Source organism: Lynx rufus, unplaced genomic scaffold (genome assembly GCF_022079265.1).
Source record: "Lynx rufus isolate CCGP_SWC_20201006 ecotype Redwood Valley unplaced genomic scaffold, mLynRuf1.p SCAF_8, whole genome shotgun sequence".
Lineage (NCBI taxonomy): Eukaryota > Metazoa > Chordata > Mammalia > Carnivora > Felidae > Lynx > Lynx rufus.
In genome coordinates this window covers 115,509,009-115,530,590 of record NW_025814896.1, presented here as the reverse complement: position 1 = coordinate 115,530,590, position 21,582 = coordinate 115,509,009, and the positions used below count along the sequence as shown (strand labels likewise).

The window sequence follows — 21,582 nt, the reverse complement described above, 5'->3', positions numbered from 1 at the left end:
TTGCTGCCACTTAACAAGGTTAGATTAACCTTGAATTCGTTTCAGTGTCTATTCTCTTCAATGATCAAAGGTGGTTAGGGATTTGAATCTCACCCCACTGTCCCATTGCAAAGTTGACTATGGGTCAGCGGTTATAATGTGATGTTCATTGGTTTGAAGGGAAGACTTTCTGGTTTAGGATGGAAGATTCCGGAGGCTGGGGGGGGCATCTTCTTTGAAGGACAGACACTGTCAGCATCTGAGGCTATACAGCCTTGCCTGTGAGCTGGGACAGAGCACGTACACCTATTTGACATACACGATTAAAGCAGACATACAAAGATTCTCATTGCATATTAGCCACATGGGCCTAAGAGTTCTGAATTTGCTTATCATTATGTTTGCAAACCATATTTTTGATCAAAATCTTCAGCGAAAACAAAACAAAATCTTCCAATGCATTCCGTGTGCTTCCACACATCATCCTGATGACTCACAGCACCGTCACCCCATGACATGTATAGATCATGTTCTGCAGGCATGTCTCAAGCTCCATGGAAACTCCCGCACATAATAAGCAGCCTCTGCTGGGGGCTTTGTCGTCAGACCCTCACAGACCAGGGCTTACAGCTTTCTGCAGTGCCAGTGACACACTAGGAAGGAATGATAGAAAACTCATCACCGGCGTCTTCCCATAGCACAGGACACGTTGCCCACTCGGATGCCCATGCCACCTCCCACCACTGCCGGCCACCATTCCAAGGCCAGCCATCCCTCTGCAGTCTCAGCTGTTGGGAGTGCCCCCAGGTCAGGGCCCCCTAACTGCCTAGTCATTCCTTTAGTTTCGCCAAGCACTTCCCATGTGGGAGGCACTCTAGTAGGCCCCGAAGCCACAGGAATGACCAAATACGGAAGTGGTCCCTTCACACATGCTACACACAGTCCCTGAAATCATGGTTGGGTCATAGAATCAGTTACTCATGCAAACCTGCTGCAGGGATTTAACTCACTGGTGTGTTATAACAGAGCAAAGGGGCTTGGGTCAGAATCTGTGCTTTAGGTCCGAGGACCTGGAGGGCCTCATTAAATCAATGAATTCTGCATCAGACTCTTTTCAAGGAGCTAACTTGGCCACCTGGGTAAGCTTATCCGGAGCCAGGCAGCACCTCGTCTCCCAGGGAAGGGTTTGGGAAACTGTCAGCATGTGGCCATGGTGAGAAGGCTCTGGGCTGTGGGAAGGTTGCTGCAGAGTTGTGGGCATCCTCGCTGCCTGGACACTCGACACGTGGTCTGGTGGTCATACCCCATAGCTAAAGCTATTGGCAGATGACAGTGGCCTACCTGGGGACCCCTCGGTCTCCCTCACCCTTGGTGCTGAGGCCTGAAAAGGCAGACTGGCCTGCTTTCAAGACTCTCCCGCAACCTCCCATGCCTGGAACCCTTTTGGTCCACGAGTACCCATTTCACCTCTAAACCAAAAAGGCCCAACAAATCTTCCACAAATACCCAGGAGGAAATCCAACTTGGGTTATCAGGAAGAATCTGGCTCTGCTAACTCAACAGAGGCTGCTGTTGCAACGGCAGTTGGAGGGTCCTGTGTGGGCGGAGCCCACTTCAGCACAACTCAGAGGCAACAGGGGAAGAACCTGTCCCTGCATGGTCCTCTGTGGCCAGGCGTTGTGCACTACAAGTATCATGGAAGCGCTTCCCATGGTCCAAAGACCATAGAATTCCTCCTACATGCTGCTATGTATACTAAGGTCATAACCAGCCACCGCAAAATACAATTAGCTGGTTTCCTAAAAGACCACAAAGTCTCTGTGGGCATCCGTGTGTGCCAGCATCGGTATGGCATGTAGTCATCGCAGAACGAACGTGCTGCATCTAATCAATTCCTTAACTCCGCTTTTTGTCTCTGTCTCCACAGCACTCACACGGTGGCTTTCGCAAAGAAGGGTTCCCAAAGTGCTAGTGATGGACGCTAAAGACTAGGCTCTTCTGGACGTTTACCCATCACCCTCATCTTCAAGGGAAAAAATTGAATCTGTGGTTGACAGCTGTGCACCAAAGAGCCCTCTTTCCTCTAAGGAAGCCCAGCTACAAGCTTCATTTCTTGCTCTTTTCCAGCAAGATCAAGGGGGCGCCTCAACGGCACAAGGAAGGCAGCGAGGACCCAAGGCTGCCCAGTGGACAGGGAGCCTGGCATCCCGCTCTCCTCTCTGCATGGGCCGCCTCTGCCCGGCCTCCCCCCAACGGAGTGGGTGCTCGAGGGGCCTCATACCAGCCTGGTGAACTGGTCCACGCAGGCGTTGCGGATCTTCTCCGGGGTGGCGGGGCTGTTTAGCTGGAAAAGCTTCTTCGTCTTACAATCCGGGTTCCCAGCTCGAGCTGCATGGATGGCATCCTTGATGGCGAAGAAGATGGAGGCTGCCAGGAAGAGGGGCGGTTCGCCGACAGCCTGGGCGGACAGAGCGCAGGACAGGGAGTCAGGCAACAGGACCCCAGCCTCTGCGCCAGGAGGGCTGGAGATGCCAGGAACCCCAGCCAGCCCCAGCGGGCCACGGCCAGCAAGACAGGAAGGCTGCTCATAATTCTTCAGGGCTGAGAACAATCAATCTGGTAAATGACTCAACCTCGATGGCGTTCTCAACTCTTACTGTGTCACTTTTCTCTGATGACACCATGCAAAGAAAATGTACCATTCAAAGCTGTTTTAAATAATTATATTTTATGGACAAAGTGTCTGACATGAATTTGGACCCTTCCTCGCAGTTATAAGGCTGGGGGAATCCTCTACCTGCAACTCTGACACCCACATTTACAGGCACCTTAATTATACTTGTAGGCACCCTAATTATACTTACAGCGTCGTCTGGAATCTAGGCATCACGACCAATAGGAATTGAACATTTTCTAGCAGAGTTGGTTTTGTTCCCCCAAAGCACTGACCAGAAATTCCATGTATCAAAAGCACTAGAGATGCTTATTAAAAATGCATGTTGCAGGGTCCTACTCCAGCCCTCCTGAATCAAATTTCTAGGGACAGGTCTCACCAAAATGTATTTTTTTCGTGAGCCTGCAGTGATCCCAAGGCATGCTAAAGCGTGAGAGTCGATGGTGAGATCACAAAGTGTCCCAGACCCAACCACGGTGAAGTAAATCATGAAAGAAACAAATGGGTATGTTTCACTGGTTACAAGTGATTACGTGTTTTCCTTCTTTGATTAGGACTGTATCAATCAGCTTATGGGATTTTCAACCATTTTTCATAATTACTGGGGACCGGGAGGAAATAAGGGATGATTCTAATCCTTGAGGCATGCAGATCGAGTTTCAAGTCAGGTGCCAGCCACTGAAGGAGGCACAAGAGTTTGCACAGAAGTATTGCCATCTGCAGTGAATGTGCTATTTTTAAGGGATAACAGGGAGGGGTGTGTACCTGTGGGGTCCACTTTAGGACCAAGCTCAAGATGCACACCTGAGACATAGATGTCAGTCAGGACTTGACCTACAGGACTGGATTAAAGGCATCTCTCCGAGTGCGCCCAAAGGAGCTGGCTTTCACCACACAGAGCTGGTGTCATCCCAGTTTTCTTTTTCCCAGGCAGGGACTGCCCATCGCTCCACCATCCTCGCCAAAACTCGTGTCAAGCACCCTGGTCTCTTCCAGACAAGGCCCCTGCAGACCCACGCGGTAGGTGGGTCTTACCCCCATGTCCTCCTACAGCGTAGACCCAGGGCAACAGTACCTTGGACGCATAGATGGCCTTCTTGTTGGGACAGTCACGGAGCAGCGATACCCTGAACTCACTGGGGATGCTGCCAAACGCAGGGATCTTGTAGGTGCTGGGGCCACGGGTGTGCAGGCTCCCCTCCGGGGAGTAGTGCAGCTCCTCCAGGGTGAACAGGCCAAGGCCCTGGACAAACGCCCCTTCTACCTGCAGGCCAGACAGAGACCGTGGCCACTCTGCCTACCCCTCCCCAAGGACGGATACCGCTTCCCACAATAGGCGCCAAGCCCCACGGGGAGTGGGTGTGGAAAGAAGCTGAAAACAGCCCTCTGCAGACAGCCTAGCTGGCTCCTGCCCGGCCTGGGATCAGCTATCTGGGCCTTCGCCAGGCAGTGGTGTAGGCAGAGCAAAGGCATTAGCACTGAAGGTTGGCCAAGTCCATGACCACCCTGGTCACCCATGTGCCTTACCTGTCCAATATCAATGGCAGGGTTCAGACTGGAGCCGACATCCATGACAATATCTGTGCGGAGGTTCTAAAGTGGATGGCAAAGTACAAATAGTGTGAGAAGAAAGGAATGTGCGGAATGATAGATGGGGCTCAGTGACCCTTAAATTATTGTGTCAACCCAGATAGGACTTTCAGAAGCAGCGTGCCCCGGGCATGCTCAGGCAGGGTGCTCCTATCCCTGTCAGTCTGCACTGGTATCGTGAATGCCGAGGTTTGAGTCTGTGACCACTAGGCAGGGGAAGGGAGTGGCCACACTCTTCAGGCGATCAGAAGGAACTGTGGACACACACACACACACACCCATGAGCAGGAAGGCTGGTTCCCAGGCTCCTGGGACTTGGAACCTGAGTCTGGACAGATAGTGTAAGGAAGGGGACAACAAACTGCATTCCACAGGCTGATTCCAGTCTGTGCCCTGTTTTTGTAGGCCCTGTGAGCTAATTATGGTGTTTACGTTTTCTTAAAATTTTTGGAATGTTTTGTTGATTTGTGAGAGAGAGAGAGAGACAGAGTACGAGCAGGGCAGGGATAGAGAGAGAGGGAGACACAGAGTCTGAAGCAGGCTCCAGGCTCTGAGCTATTAGCACAGAGCCGAATGTGGGGTCCAAATCCATCAACCGTGACATCATGACCTGAGCCCAAGCCGGACATTAGCCGACTGAGCCACCCAGGTGCCCCAGTGGTGTTTACGGTTTTAGATGACTGACAAAAATAAGAATATGTCGCGACATGTGAAAACTATGAGAAATTCACATTCAGTGTGCACAAATCACATCATACTGGAACACAGCCATGCCCATTTGTTTGCATACATCTATGGCTGATCTTGTGCTACAGTGATGGAATTGAGTAGTTGAGGCAGAGTCTTTGTGGCCCAGAAAGCCTCAAATATTTACTCTCTGGTCCTTCATCGGAAGTTTGCCAGGCTGTGACATCACACATTATTCTCCCAGCCAGAAAGTGGGTCTCTATTGGTTCTTGATGTTTGCAACTCACTTGTTTCTCTTCTCTTTCCCCTAACTTAGTACTAAGATTTTGCAAACCTCTTACTTTATGATCTCCTGTTAAGCAGTCGATTTCCACTTCAGAGCAAGCCACCCCATAGCTGAAGTAGTGGAAGGGATTCCCAGAGTTCGTCTCAAAGCTGTAGCCAAGGTTGGGTGTTCTGGAGGAGACAACAGAAAACACTGCATATGTATTAAGATTAACATGCCCCCCCCACCTACACACACGTGCACACACACACACACACACACACACACACACAGCTTGTCCCACAAAATCCTAAGACTCCACAGGTTTTATTTTTTCATTCAGCTGCCCTTCAAAAGAGTCCACGTGTTTTTAATATTTTGGACCTGTTAATGAAACCCAGGTATTCCAGAGTTTCTTGCCTCATGTCTGCTAGGATCTGCCAATGGCCCTTATGTGACTCCTTCTGTACAGCCCAGGGGTGTATAGTATCCGTGTGCCCGCCTCTATGTGGTAGAAGCAGGTGACACATTTGCCCAAGCTCACGAAGGACACGAAAACCACACCCAAAGGAAGTGTTGGATTAGAGTTCAAGCTCTCAGAACCAAAGCCCCTGCCTGTGCCACCTCCTGGGCTGCTCACCTTTCTCTAGGGGAGAGTTAAGGTCAGCATCTCATGTCAGCCTGGGTGTACCTTTAACCCCTTGCCTGCATTTCTCCTTGGCTACCGGCCCCTTCTCGCTGTCAACAAATGATTCGGGGAAAGTGCTATTCATAAAAGCAGATGCTCTCTTCTACGTTATTCTTCTTTGATCCTGAGTATCTTATACAATTCCAAGTTCACACGAGCTACACGTGTGTGCGTGCATATTCTCCCACCTGGAGTTCACAGTACTCTGCCTCTCTGTTTTTCTATGCATGACACAGAAATAACGTGAGCTGAAGGGATCGGAATCTGCATGAAAACAAAACCAACTCGGAGCTGTGGGAAAAGGCTTCTCCCAGGAGAACCCACCACCTCCTTTGACCTCTGAGGTCATCATCTTCACCTGGGTGTTCCTGTATCCTACCCAGTCTTACCAACTCTGACAACGGAACGAGAACGTCCGAGAACATCTGCTCTAATCTCTGCCTGTGCAGGTCAAATGTCACATAACCCAGGGAGCACTGGCAAAACGTGACTTTGCCTAACATGCATACTGAACTATTTTTCCAAACCCACTGATCTGTGAAAGAAAAGGTCCTAATTAAATTCTCCAGAGAAAACTAGAACATTATGGGAGATAGCAAATTGGATCGCATCTTCTTCCAGCCTTTACATCAGCTGGGCGGGGTCTCTAGCTCTTTGTACTGCTACTGGAGTTCAAAGTAGCAGAAGGCGTGTGCTCTTTTCCAAGTCCCACATCAAGTTCCCCTGAACTCTGCACTTTGTAACAAGACCACGTGTTCTAAATCTTCCTCTCTTTCTGTCCCAGGAAAGCCTCTGTAAACAAAGCCAACGCACACAGCAGAGTAACTAACACACAAGGGTAACGCCACATAGCAGACAGCCCTGGGTCTAGGGGAATGCCAAGGGAGGATGGTCCCACCATGTCGTAAATGAGGAAAAGGGTCAGAGAGAATCCCTCATTTCTCCAAATGGAATGGTACACTTTAAGACCAGAACTAGAACACAGGTCTTCTCTTAATGGCAGCTCATGCTTTTGCCTCGTTGGCACATAGGTTGGCAATGCCAGGTATTTCAGAGCATCTTTCAATTGAAATTGACACAAGTCCACTGAAGCGTCTCGGTGGGACTGCTCTCTCCTGACCAAAGGCTGAGAGCATTTGGTGCGGGAGGGGACTTCAGAGGCTAGGATGACAACAGTTTGTGAGGTGGGTGACAGCAGCATTGTCCTTACTTATAAAACCCGGTAGCAGACAAGCTCACTGCGTCCAGATAGGCAGCTGTGACCTGAGGAGAGGACAGAGACAACAGGAAGGGCTTAGCATGGGTGCCAGAATCCCTGACCCAGCACTAAGATTTCATGAGCTTCCCCTCCTCCTCCGGAAGCTGACCAACTATTTGTACCGGTCGTCCTCGCTTCCACACCCTGCCTCACATTCTCACTGCACTGGGTGACCGCACCGTGCTCTCACCTGCACTAGGTCCCCGCCATTGGAAGCCTGGGGGGCTACAGTAGCCTCTTAACTGGTCTTCCCCCATCACGTAGCCTCCCCACGCTGCCAGGTAGCCCAACCCAATCACAGTGAGCATCTTAACATACCATACTGCCTACATCACTCCCCTACTCTACAACTTTGGCTGACTCCCCATTGTCCATAGAGCAAATGCTTCACATTAAGGACCCCAATCCTCTCTCTGGCTTTATGTTGCCCACGCGTCATCGCCATGCCAGCCAAACTCATGTATTTTAGTCCCTCCATGTCCCCACACCTCTGCACCTCCATTCATGTGGTTCCTGCATTGTATCTGTCCTGATCCTTTTCTCCCCTCAACAACCAGCTCAAGTTTGCCTCTCCGGGTCTCCATGCTAAAAATCCAAACTACCAAAGTCAACCTACATTCATGGGGTATTTATGTGTGCGGTATCTGTGAGTGTAGGAAGGGAAGTAGAGGTCACGTGCGGCACAGTAAGGTGAGTGGGTCTGAGAAAAATAGCTTATTTTCTTTGAGTCTATGGAGGGAGACTAGTACAATCTGAGGTGGGTCAGGTGTGGGCTCAGTTTCTATGTTCCCACTGTGCTCACTTTCCCACCCCAACTCTACTCTGGGAGATGGTAAAGCAGGGCTGCCACTGAGATATCTGCTTGTTGGAAGAGATGAAGCCCCCCGCCTGCCCCCAGAGACAGACTTCCTTAACGCTTCCCTCTGAGGGTTCCCGACAAACAGGCACCAAACCAGAAACCAGAGAACTGGGCTCATTCTTGTGATGAGAAGAGTGGCTTGCCTGCCACTTGTAAAACCACAGGAAGGATATAAACTCTTGGGAAATGTCTTTTTCCCCACTCCTTCACAGATGGAGCCTCAGTGGACCCAGACTCCAGAGCTGAGGAAGGGGAAGTGCTGCGAAGCAGCCCTCTGAGAGCAGGTTTGAGGAAAACCAGACTCCTCAAGCCTCAGGACAAGCGGGGTACAGAACCAGGCCCGAGTCAGGCACCTTCAGCGGTCGCCCTACCTTCTCAGGCTCAGGGCAGCCAAACCCCCAGTCGCCATGGGGTTGTCAAAATCCTGGCTCAGAAGTTTTCCTCCAGTGCCTTCCCTCCACTATGAAAACCATGGAGAAAGGGGCCCAGCAAGGTGGAGCATTTACTTGTGCTGTGAAACCCTACGGACCACTCAGCTTCTCTGCCTCTGGGACTAGATCGTGACCTATTCCTGCTGCGGCAGGGACAGAGAACCTGCCTTTAATTTCTCTCCTCTTCAAAAGCACGTTGGATCAGCTCAGACTTACCCAGTCTTCCCAGGAGCCACTGGGATTCTTTTTCTTGAAGGGTTCCAGCCTTTTCAGAATGGTCTGACAAGCTTCCTAAGAACACATGCCCACACACCAGACATATCAGTCTTCCGTATTTCCTGGCCCAGGCCAAACCCCAAGGGCCTCAGCAAGGCTACCTCCAAGTAATGCTGTGCCCAAGGTGCCACTCAAATAGTCTTGCCACCGTCTTAAGAATGACTGGGTGGCTTCCACTCCAGGACCCTGCCACAGGAACTGGCATTGGCCCTTGCTGGGAGAACACCCGGTTCTTAGGCGACAGAAGATGAAATATTTGAGGGAACCCAAAGGAACTGACTTCTCCCATCAAACTCCTCTGTTAATTACAACCCCTATGTGGAAAGAGAAGTAGGTTGGTGGGACCCGGCCAGCTGCAAATACGAATTCCAATTTCAGTCCATGGTCTTGTGGCCAGTTCTAACACTGGGGAGTATGTCTTTCCAGAACACCCCCTGGGACCCTCCAAATCTCCTCCCCATCCTACACTCATCCTTCTTGACTTTGACAGAAGTGATTGTGGCTTTTAGGCCTCTCTTTCAACTTGGTATTGGGAGGAACAGCATTCTCTTGGATAAGACAGCCAAGGGCATGGCCACAGCCAAAGAGCCTATAAGGACCATTCCAGCTTCCACCCCAGGTAGCTCTGTGGGCCCAAAGCACTTGACTGGCCCTCAGCTCTGCTGGCTCCCCAGGCTCCTTACATAGACGGCCTGTCCGTTGAGGTCAGTGCTGACAGAGGCAGCTGTGGGAGAAGTGTTAGGCACGGTGTTCGTGCTTGTCTCGCTGATGTAAATCTTAGAGGTGGGGATTTTCAGTGTTCTGCTGGCCACCTGAGAAAAGGAGACAACATCACTTTCTCAGGGAAGGCTTGGCATGGGGCTTGGTTGCCTTCTCCCCAAGACCATTTCAGGTTCACCATTACAGGCAATAAAATAATTTTATAAGCTATAAGCCTATTGAGACTGGGATGTTCTTATATCTGTCTCAATTGGAAGCAAAACTTTATGGAGTGATTTTGCTGCAAAAAAAAAAATTTCATAAACCTAATGGTGACTAGCAGTGCTTTCTAAAGCTAACCTTGGCTTTTTAAAAAATCTACTCTGGCCAGTCCATGAGCTAAGCAGGTGTTCCAACTCTACTCCAGTTCCAATGTCCTAGCTACTCTGTGTGGGAGAAGCCTTTATACACACAACACAGCCTCTTACACAGTGTTAGGGAAGGTCACCAAAAATATGTGACCTACCGGGGGGCTCCCTGGGGGCTCAGTTGGTTAAGTGTCTTACTCTTGGTTTCATCTCAGGTCATGATCTCACAGTTCATGAGTTCAAGCCCCAAGTCAGGTTCCGCACACTGACAATGCAGAACTCTCTCTCCCTCTCTCTTTGTCCCTCCGTTGCTCATGCTCTCTTTCTCTCTCAAAATAAATAAATAAACATTTGTTTTAAATGTGACCACCAGTTGACCCATGAGCCAGACTCAAAGGATCAGAGGCTCCTCACCACTTCCCCTGTCCTTGGAATGTGGGTTCTGCTTGCCTTTCTGGCTCCCAGGGGCTGCTTCTATGACACAGCCTGGAGATGATGACGTGGGATTGAGAACACCTGCACAGTAACTTGGCTAAACCCAGTTGAGGCCTCTCTCCCTACAAACTTTTAAGATATGGTGGGCGGGGGTAGGGATCCATTTGTCTTGCTGCCACCCAAGGCAAGCCTCTCAGGTAAGTTCCCTTTGCATCTTAAAACTGTGACCTGCCAACCTGGGCCTCTTTTTTCTGTCTGCCTCTGCCCTCTGAGTACAGGGGCCAGTTTCAGATTACTCCCTAGAAGTTCCCGAGCAACTTGTAAACCAACACAACCCCACGGCCCTAGAATGTGGGTAACGGAAGTGACCTGAGTGGTCACCCAGCCAACCGCTTTGCACTGAGGAAGACACAGAGGCCGAGAGGGGAGAAGACTTGCCCGAGGTCACACGTAAATGGGCAGCAGAGCCGGGACCGACCACAGCTGAGGCCGGCTTCTGCTTCTAAGGTGTGCCACCACTCACTTGCTCATAGCGTCCTCCCTCACATGGATGCCATGATGTCGGAGAGGACACCCCCCCCCCCATGTGCAGGCTGCTCACCTGGACCATCTTGGTGTGAAGACCTTGGCCCATCTCAGTGCCTCCATGGGTCAGCAGCACAGAGCCATCTGTATACACGTGAACCAGGGCTCCTGCCTACAGGAAGAGAAGGATTCCAAACACAAAATTGGGTCAATCCTAACTCAGCCAGATGCTTGGGGCCAATATTTCTGGAGCCCAGGAGAAAGAAAACCGGAAGCAGCATTTTGGATTAAAGCCTCAGACTCGAATTAAAGCACCATGAATCTTGTGATTTAATCATGTAGCCCTTCAATAGTTCCCGAAAAATTTCCACTCTCTCTCTTTCTCTGTGTCTTCCACAGAAGGAAGGAGGTCAAATGTCTTTGTGCTCATTCTTAGATGAAGCCATAGGATCAGAAAGGCAGAGTAGCTGTCTGTAGCCCTTCAGTCAGGAAGAAGGAGACCTGAGAGTTGACCTCAGATCTCTGAGCCTCGTGCTGCCTTCACTGACCTGTGACATCCTGGACAAATAGGGATATGCAAGTTCAAGTCCATTTAAACAGCAGAGAGCCCCTCCACTCTGCACTGGTACCAGCCACAATGGCCTTTCCCATGTGATAGTGCAAACAGAGGGGGAAATGGGGCCCCAGCCCAGGGGAGAGGCACAAAATTATATAAGGCAATTACCTGATTTAAAAAAGGAATAGCGAAGCTTACTCCATACTTGGTAGGAATTATGGACAACCCTCTCTTCTTCCAACAATTCTCCCTGGAGAAAAAAGGAAGATTTTCATAGAACATTTTCTATCATGGTTGTGTCAGCTCAGATGTAGTTTCAGTCAACATCTTTGTAAAGTTGGAACAAGGCATCCTTGGAGAAGCCCACATGGTACTTATCATAATTGAGTTGTGCCCCAGTTGGGTAAACCAAATGAAAAAGGGGTGCGATTTGTGTTCTTCAGCTGCGCTGAAGGGGGACCCAAACCTGAGGGTCTGCACTTGAAAGTATCATCACTTCCTCCCAGAATGGAGCTCAGGCAGAGTCGGGGTGCCCTGGTGACCTTGGACTGTGACTGTACCAGGGAAGACAGTCACTTATGACACTCACTGATGATAGTGGTAACACCTTCTCTGTGCTTTCTGTTTGGTTTTCTGGGTACCTCAGTGAGGAAACAGGGCTGGTGTAATTACCCCCACTTTGCAGATGCTGAAACTGGGACCCAAGGAGATGGAGTAACTGTAAGGTCACAGTGATAGATTCATGTTAGAGGCCACTGTATAACTGTGGTATTCTTAGTCCTCTGCTGGTGTGCCCCAACAGCAGATGAGTGTAAAAGTGAACCATATTGATGGGCTATACTGAGTGCAGGCTGTATATGCCCATCTGCCCCCAGGCTGAACAAATCATTTGAGTATCTTTAAGAAATGGCTGGGAGTGGGTCAGCAAACTCAACACCCTCAAGCACCTTACTAGCTTGGTATTCTGAGTATGGCAAATGGGCTGTGGAATATGAAACCCGAAAGAATGCCAGAATATCAGACTCCTCCCCTCCCGGTGCTTACTCGTTGAACTTGTCAACCTCCCTCTTCCGGGCATGATACTGAGAGCTTGCTAGGCATTCATCCCAGCACCTGAACAAGTTGAACCCCTCAAGCTTCTGGTTGAAGTGGGTCAGGTCCCCTTCCTTATACATGTTTTTCCTTCGCACCTTTGCAAGGAGAGAGACACTGAGGCCTTGTTGGTGGCAAGAGATGAACGGATACAACCTAAAGTTAAGGATCCAACCCCTCTCCTCTGCCCCCATGGGAAATGCCCAAGACACAAATCACTGTCCCCTCAAAGTAGGTTAACCTGTGCCACCAAATTCCCAGCTTACCTCCTCTGCCGGCAGCCCACAGGTCACTGCGACTTCACTCATCCAATACTCGGCAATGAGCATTGCCTGGGGCCCCCCAAAGCCCCTGAAGGCCGTGTTGGAGGGCAGGTTGGTCTTGCATATCCGCCCAGTGCCCCGGATGTTGGGGACGTTATAACTGTTGTCCATGTGGAAGAGAGCTCGTTCCATTATCTGCAGCAGAGGAAACCAAAATGGGAGACAGCAGTGCACCGATTTCATTGGCTCCTCAAGAAAGGGATGTTGAGGGCTGCACCCATCCTTGCCTTTCCAGCCCCACTGGTCACTGCTCCTCCTCAGGCCCAAATTATTTCTTCTCTGGTACTGCAACAGACTCCTTACTGGGCTCCTGGCCTCTGTGTCTCTCCCTCCTCTAATCTCTGCCTCAAACTACAACATAAGGTCATTTCGTGTCAACCTCTTGCTTAAAAATGGCACTTAATCTCTTCGGAGTAAAGTTCATACATCTTTCAGCATGGAACTCAAGACTCTTTATGACTTTTCCCCAATATATTTTTTCCTCTCTTCTGACTACATGTTACTCTCACCTGACATGCCCGCCCTCCCCTGCACCTTTCCCATCTACTAACATCCTCATTCAGTTCCTCCCTGGGGAAGCCCTTCCCAGACTCCCCAGTTAGGACTGGTCAGTTGCCTCTATAAAAAAAGGAAGATAAGAAGAAAAGAAAAGAAAAGAAAAGAAAAGAAAAGAAAAGAAAAGAAAAGAAAAGAAAAGAAAAGAGGTGATTTTATGAATTATTTTTAATTTTTTTAATGTTTATTTATTTTCTTGAGTGATAGAGAGACAGAGCACAAGTGGGGGAAGCGCAGAGAGAGGGAGACAGAATCTGAAGCAGGCTCCAGGCTCAGAGCTGTCAGCACAGAGCCGATGCAGGGCTCAAACTCACAGACCACGAGATCATGTCCTGAGCCAAAGTCGGACGCTTAACCGACTGAGCCACCCAGGCACCCTTGAATTCTTTTTAAAGCAGTTTCTTTTCCCATTGAAGTTGTATGGCAAGTAGTATAAAGAGTCTAATACTTCATGGAGTACATTTTTGAAACTTGCATGTCTGAAATGTCTTTCTTCTACTCTTACCCTTAACTGATGATTTGGATATATATAGGATTCTTGGTTGGAATTAGGTTTTCCAGTTTCCCTCAACATTCTGAAGGCATTTTGGTAGTGCATTCGAGCTCTCCAGTAATGACAAATCCAATCGATGTCTTTCCAGTTCTTGGAAATAGTTGTGTTTTTCTCCTCCCTGCAAGTTGTAAAATCTTTATCTCCAGGTTTCTCCAAGTTCACAGTGATATAACTTAGCATAGTTCTATTTTCCCTCATTGTGCTTGTTACTGGATGGCCTCTTTTAATCTTAAAATGTATGCCCATTAGTTTGGGGAGATTTCTTGAGTAACTTCTTGATAGTTTCCTCCTCTCTCTTGTTTCCATTCTTTCTCTCTGAAACTTCTATCATTTGGGTCTCCTGGACTAGTCCTCGAATTTCATTGTATTTTCTTTCCAATTTTTCTGTATTTTTTTTCTTTTGTTTGGAGAGATTTGCTGAAGTGTCTTTCAACCCTTTTGCTTTCAGAGTTTTATCTCACCAGAGTTAGTTTTTATTCTCCAAATGCTTCATGTTTATGGCCTCCTATTCTTTCTGAAAGGTGTAATAACTCATCTTCCTGATGAGGTCAATGGCAGCTTTTATTTGTTCGTTTCATTTTGGGTTTGGTTTACTTCCCCATGTATATTCTCTCTCTCAGACAGGCTGCTTTTTGTGCCCTTGATTATTTTAGTCTTAGTCATCCTAGATGTTTTGAGTATGTCTCAATTAATTCCGTTTTTGCTTTCCCTTAGCACTCTAACTCGTACTTCTATTTCATTTTGTCTTTTATTATCTGTCTCCCCACCGTACCATGAACCTCCCGGGGTAGAAACAATGCCATCTATTCTTCTTTATGTTGCCACCCTAGGCGCTCAATAAATGTTCGCTGGATTGGATTTAAAAGCTTCTAAGATCTTTGGGGACAAGCACTGTATCTTTTTCAACCTGATTTTTCCAAAACACCAAGAGGCCCAGGTTGCAAATGGTGAGAAGACTAAATGTGTTGCTTTTTTTGAGCAGTTTTTACACTGCATCTGAAGTGTGAAGTTTTATAATGGAACCAGTTAGCCCCTAGCAAGGAGGAGTGGCATGGGGAGTGGGGGCTAACAGGAACTTCTGTTTGCCCTGAAATGTCTGACTGACTTTTATAAGAAAATTCTACACGTTTGTACCTAGTATGGTTATAAAATTCGTATTTAAAAAAATTATAAAAAGTAATACCACAAAGGTAACTGCTAATTTCAAAATTAACAAAATTAACACAAAGTTAACACAAATTAACACAATTTCATGTCTATACAAGACTAGTATGAGAATGTTCAATGTAGCCTTATCCATAAAAGCTGAAAACTAGAAACAACTCAAAAGTCTCTTCAGTGGTGAGTAGAAAACAAAAAATGTCCTATCCATATAATGAAATATTATCAAGACAAAAGAATGAAGGACTAAGGAATCTTAAAATATTATCCTGAGGGGCGCCTGGCTGGCTCAGTCAGAGGAACGTGCGACTCTTGATCTCCGGGTTGTGAGTTTGAGCCCCACATTGGGTGTAGAGATCACTTAAATAAATAAATAATAAATAAATAAATAAATAAATAAATAAAACTATAAATAAATAATTGAACCTGAGAAAAAAAGTCAAACACAAAAGATTACACAGTGTATGAGTCTGTTTATATGAATGGACTACAAGACGACAATCTATAAAGACAGAAAGTAGATTGGTGGATGTCTGGGCTGGGTAGCGGGTGAGAACGGGAGTGATGGAAACAGATCACGTTCGGGTAATGGAAGTGTTCGAAAACTACAGTATGATGATGGTTACATAATTCTTAATATTTACTAAAAACCCTTAAATTGTATATTTCACTGAAACTGTTACCAAATAAAAGAAGAAAGAAATTCATTACTTAAAATTCAAACACCACAAAAATGTGTTACACAGAAAATGATAGTGAGTGATCCCCCCACCTTCATCCCATCTAATCACTGTTTAGTGTATGTTCTTTTGGAATTTTCCATGCACATCATTATATATATAATACATATGTATATACATATATATGTGTATATATTATAACAGAGGTATATTTTCATTTTACAGACACATATACACAATGTCACCATAATCTGCATAAAGTTTTGTAAGTCATTTGGCTTGCTTGGCAAAATATCTGAAAAATAAGGAAGGATTTCCTTTTCTTTTTATTATTACTATGATTTTTTTTTTTTTGATGCAAGACTCGATCTCAGACCGTGAGATCATGACCTGAGGTGAAATCCGATGATTCTTAACTGACTGTGCCACCCAACACCCCAAAGGAAGAATTTCCAATCAGAAAAGTAATAGGATTATCTCTGTGCTTTAGAATTTAACCAGGGGTGGAGAGCCTGAAGGTGGAGACCAATGGGGAGGCTACTGCAATAGTCCCAGTCAGGAAGTGAGAAGGCCTGTACCTATGGGGCTGTGGGGCCCACCCATGACCTCCCAGTCACTCCCCCAGAGGCAGGTGCGCACCCTACTTACATACTGGGAGAGATCCAGGGTGTTCCCCGCATTGCTGTAATGCTCCACCTTCAGAGCCACAACCCTCCCAGTCTTCATGAAGCCAACCTGATGAAAATGAGAGTGAGTTCTCGATAGCCCCTTCCTCCACCTAACCCGAGTCATCCTCTCCCACTTATGCTACCTGGAGGAAGCAGAAAGAACAAGACATCATACCATGAAAACAAAGTCACCGGAGCTAACAGGTGAAGCAGAGAGGACCTGACATCTCTTCAGTGATGCTCCATGGGTCCTCAACCCTGGACACACCCTCTCCCCATGCTCCCCCTTTCTTCTACCTAGAACCTAGTACCACTGGCTCTGGTTCTACGAGAGGGAGTGAGGACGCAGAAAGGGGAGAGCCGGGAAGAGAAACAGAGAGATACTGGAGATATGCCTCACACATTTTGGCCAGCAAGCCACAGCAACCAGGAATGTGCACAACAAGCAGGAATATGCTTTCACATCCCTGACCTTAGGTAGCCACCAGAACAAATTTTATAGGCCGTTTCATAAGTAAGGACCTGGGACTTTCTTCAGGTCTGCAAGAATTTGGGAAGAAGGGAAATATAATCCCTTCGGGGGAGTTCAATCATGAAACAAAACGAGAAGAGGTCACAGGGGGATGTTCAAAACCACCTAATGGAGAGAAAGGGCTCCCAGACTGGGATCTGTCAGGTTGTACTAGTGTTTAGAGGGACAGGATGCTGGCCATCCACAGAGACTCAGCAAAGGGACCGCCACCCCTGGTCTGGTGGAGCAGGTGCCCACCCTAACAACCTGGAAGCTTTATTTCTCACTGTAAATTACAAAGTAGTCATTCTGATCTTTGCATCTGGCTATGAACACATTAGGTCATTCTGCAGGAGGGATTTATCCCAGGGTTGCTGAAAACTCATGCTTCCGACCCCGAGAGGAGAAAGACTAGGTATGGGGCAGAGAAAATTCACAAAAGGTGTAAACACCACGCTGTGACCTCACTAGGGAAGTGGCCGGCCAGCCTCACCTTTCTATTTGCTGTTGGCAGATTTAAATTTTTCTCATTGCTATTTCTTCTTTGAACTTCTACACGTATTCGTGAAAAACATAAGAGTACATCCCAGGATCCCTGGATCTTCACCTCCAGGTTTCTCAGTGAGATGGCATTCCCCTTCCGCCCCGACATAGCTCCCGACAACTAGAACCTTGTATCTGGCCAAGAAGGGATGTCTGCCACCAGTTATCAGCATGTCCTCGTCACGATCCAGCATGCAGCGCACGGGGCGGCCCGTCCTAAGGGAGGGATCAGAAGGTTAGAACCCTGGGAGCTTCTGCAACAGCCCAGTCTTTGGGTCTCAGGGAGGAAGCATGGGAGACTTCTTCTTCCACCTGGCGCACAAGCAGACTGGGGCTGGGTTGCTTCACTCTCTAGAAATAAAGCTGCTGGACACATGGGGAATGTAAGGATATGATGTGTGCCCTTGCCTTGAGGGCCCTCACAGCCAGGCAGGGGAGGCTAAACATGGATCAATGCATCGAACACAAAGAAACACATGGTGTTACCCTCACCCCAATGCCCAAGAGTTCTAAAAGCAGAAGGCTGTGAAAATTCAAAGCAAGGGAAATCTACTTCTAAAAGGGAGAAATCTAGAAAGCCTTCTTGGCAGAGGCAGCCTTATTTCCTTCTCTGAGCTGGCTAGGGGGACTCACTTGTATGCAGCCAGGGCCACTGCTGTAGACACCAGACTGCTCCGGGTGTCTTTCCCTCCAAAGCCTCCTCCCATTCTCTTCACCCGGACCAAAATCCGGTTTGCCGGAACCCCCAACATGTTTGCAACAAAGCTCTGTGGACAAAAGAAAAATTACTTGCACTGAACACATCATCTGGACTTACCTCACCCTGACCTAGAGCCGCCCGCCCTCCGCAAGCCTAATTAGTGCCGTCAATTCTGAAATTCCTTGATTCCTGAATCCCCCTCACCTCCCCAGGCAGCCCTTGATCTCGAGGTGCTGGAGTCTAACACTCATTAGTCACTGCAGACTGAATTCAGACACTTGTTTCTAGCAAGGGGGGTCAACGGCTGGCCACAGCAGACTTTCAGAGCCAAAGTTCATTTCATCCAGCCAAGAACTGGTGAGTTGTGGGGGTAGGACCAGCTGCCCAAAATGCTGGCCAGTACTGTCGCCTTACCAGCAATAGAGAAATGGGGAGCCGCCATATTTGAGCTGCCACAGATAATTTAGTGGTCTCTGTGGCGATCACTAAACCCATCACCCACGTTTCACAGATGAGGAGCCTGAGATCGGATATGATTTGACCAAGGCCATATCTCACTGGAAAAATGAAAGCCAACTCTTATTAGGTGCTACCCAAGTAGTAAACATCTAGTCATTACAACACCCTACCAGGCCCATTTTATGGAAGAGAAAACCAAGAAAGGTTATGTCACAACTCAGTGACACAAGTTTGTTGGTTGATAGGGTCTGGCTCCAGGACCACTACCCTCAGATCCCCTTCTGGACCAGCCCAGATCTCCCTTTTCCCATGTCCTACATCACCAACTCCTAGTTGGCCAGAAGCTCCCCAGTGCCATGCCCAGGCCCTGGAGCTGACCCACAGGACGGTACCTGGGTCTTCGTGGTGTTCTGTGTAGACACAAAGAGCTCCATCTCCCCTGCCTCGCCTTTGGGGACAGCGATGGTGCAGTGAGTCTCCAGGTAGAAGTGCTCTTGGCCACCAATGTACAACTCGCCTGGGGAGGCAATGTGACCCTCATGGTGATCCGGAGTTTGCTGAAGGAGAGTGCATTCCCCTACGGTTCTAGGCAGGAACCAGCTGCTCACACACAGGTACCTCTAGGTTCCCAGCAGGGGTGAAAAGGGTCTCAAAGCCTTAGCCACCTGTGGGAGCCAAATCCCCCACCCCAACAAAGAAACCAGAATGATACCAAAATGCATCAGGCATGAAGCTATCTTTCACTGCAGATTTTCAAATTACTTTGTAAAATTTAGGGAATGGTAAGGAAGGAATTAACAGATGTGACTGAAAAGCTAAATACGAGAGCATCTTCTGGAATGGAAGGTATCTGGCCAGTTGGAGAGATGACTCACCAGTGGCTTAGGAATACACTATGGACAATGTAGGAAACAATACCCAAAGGGATGTCACCAGCAGACGGGTGCCCCGCAGGCCACAGGGAGGGCCAGGACCTGTAGCCACTAATTCCCCGGACAACCTTCTAAATTTGACACACTCCCAGCTACCCAGAACCACATACACATATGTAACCTGGAGACAGGAGGTGGACATTAAGATGGCAGAGGGTCTAGGGGCACCTGGGTGGCTCAGTCAATGAAGCATTACTTCAGCTCAAGTCATGATATCCTGGTTGGTGAGTTAGAGCCCCTCGTAGGGCTCTGTGCAGACAGCTCAGAGCCTGGAGCCCACTTCCGAATCTGTCTCTTTCTCTCTCTCTCTCTCTCTCTCTCTCTCTCTCCCTCCCCAGCCTATGCTCTCTCTCTCTCTCTCTCTGTCTATCTCTCACAAAAATAAATAAACATTTAAATTTAAAAAAAATGAGAGAGGGTCTTTCCCTGCCAACTGTCCACTATTTTGCTACAAACGTCAGGAGGACTCTTCTGTTAAAAATTCACTCCCCTGCTCCAGGACTCAAGGTCCAGCTCTTGAATTTAATTCATAAACCAGGGCCAGCCCATACCCCAGGACTGTATGGCATGGCCATACCTGAAACGATGTTGTCTGCTTCCGAAAACCCCTTCGTGAGGTTTCCTTTCTCTATCTTCAGCTCAGGCTCATAAAAGGAGTCTTTTGCTATAGCATCCTGAGGACCACAAAGACAATTCAGTGACCAGACTTTCAGGAGAAGGAAGGTCATTCCCACCAGGGGGAAGAGAGGTTGTTGCAACCACCCTCCCTCTTCTCACACAGGCATCTGTACAAGGGTCCTACACAGACTTCAAGTAAGCTTGCATGTAGCCAGGGGCCATGTGCCTCCATTTCCTCAGAGATAGTTGGACACGCTTGGATCTTGAGGAAAAGTAGAGTCCCTCAAGGAACCAACAGGAGCTTGCTTTGGGAAGGAGGGACCTAGTCTGGCCTCTGGCAGACTGAGTCTGGGATCATGATGGGGAAGTTTTCCGAAGACCACACAATCCTGGGGCTGAAGGGTTTACCTCTTCCTGTCTAATCGAATCCCACCTGCTGCTGGAACCCCCTCTAAAGTATCCCAGTAAAGGTGCCTCCAGGGACAGGGGGCTCACCCCTCCCCATGCAGTCCTTTCTCAGTTACCTCTATTGTGATAATGGCTGGAAGATCTTCATAGGTGATTCTCACTGCTTGAGTGGCTCTCTGGGCATGTTCTCGGGTGTCAGTGACCACAGCACCAATGATGTGCCCAATGCAAGTCACCTGGGAACCGAGCCAAACTGTTAAAGCATATAATGCACTCCTCATGAAGCAAATGATTTTGGATTGCCCAAAAGGCGAAGGAAGTCCTTGCCCCCACAGTTTCCTAAGGGACATTCAGGAATGCCTCTGGGATCTTGGCATGTCTTTTCCTACTGTTTGGGATTATGTGCTTCTTCATTGAGGATTTAGAAGTAGTGGAACTGGACTAGGACTTGGAGGTCACGAGTATCAAGATGGCAAACTTGCTTTATCTCAGGGACCAATTTCATGATTTACCGCTGGCAGCTTGTTGAGAAGTTGCCCAGGATAGACAGTGGTGATTGATTAGTCATGACGCCATGAGCAGCAGAATGGGAGGTATGGAAACTTGATGTCTATTTGCTAACTCATATGCACTCCAACACCCTTGTTCTTCAGGTGAAGAGACGCAGACCCAGAAGGCAAGATCATGGTCTTGCCTTGGCTCGTTAATAGACCATGACTAAATCTCAGGCCCTGGCTTCCGGTTCCATATTCTTTCTAGCACCCCTCTCCCTTTGAATTTATGTTTCCAGATTTACACCAAAGCTTCTCAAAGGCAGCAATCATGTTTTACACTTCATCTAGATGCCCAGAAGCAGTACTTCCCAAATTCTGGTTCTCAGACTTGATAAATAAACCAGTTTTTTGTTAGATTTTCAGAACAATGATTGTCATTTTCTCACTACTTAATGATTCCACTCCTTCAGAGGCATTTTTCTTCCAAAAATCCCCAAACATGAACCAAAAAAAAATTGTCCAACTCATGACTTTGCAATATGAGGTTTCTGACAGTAGAAAGCCATACTGTCTCTGATAGTTATTTCTTAAGGAC

General features: G+C 48.1%; 1 protein-coding gene across 1 annotated transcript in view; it reads right to left on the bottom strand.

Annotated features, from left to right (window-relative positions):
- Positions 1-581: 581 nt before the first annotated feature.
- Positions 582-21,582, bottom strand: part of LOC124503661 (xanthine dehydrogenase/oxidase-like) — a 59,820-nt gene continuing 38,819 nt past the window's right edge. The window contains exons 19-36 of the mRNA XM_047068872.1: positions 20,610-20,729; positions 20,045-20,141; positions 18,928-19,052; positions 18,010-18,143; positions 17,505-17,592; positions 16,303-16,389; positions 12,649-12,840; positions 12,335-12,480; positions 11,459-11,540; positions 10,811-10,906; positions 9,391-9,519; positions 8,648-8,722; positions 7,094-7,146; positions 5,272-5,386; positions 4,181-4,246; positions 3,729-3,917; positions 2,261-2,437; positions 582-632 (exon numbers count right to left, since the gene is read on the bottom strand). Of these exons, the coding sequence (XP_046924828.1) occupies positions 582-632; positions 2,261-2,437; positions 3,729-3,917; positions 4,181-4,246; positions 5,272-5,386; positions 7,094-7,146; positions 8,648-8,722; positions 9,391-9,519; positions 10,811-10,906; positions 11,459-11,540; positions 12,335-12,480; positions 12,649-12,840; positions 16,303-16,389; positions 17,505-17,592; positions 18,010-18,143; positions 18,928-19,052; positions 20,045-20,141; positions 20,610-20,729 (2,022 nt within the window). The remainder of the gene's footprint in view (positions 633-2,260; positions 2,438-3,728; positions 3,918-4,180; positions 4,247-5,271; positions 5,387-7,093; positions 7,147-8,647; positions 8,723-9,390; positions 9,520-10,810; positions 10,907-11,458; positions 11,541-12,334; positions 12,481-12,648; positions 12,841-16,302; positions 16,390-17,504; positions 17,593-18,009; positions 18,144-18,927; positions 19,053-20,044; positions 20,142-20,609; positions 20,730-21,582) is intronic.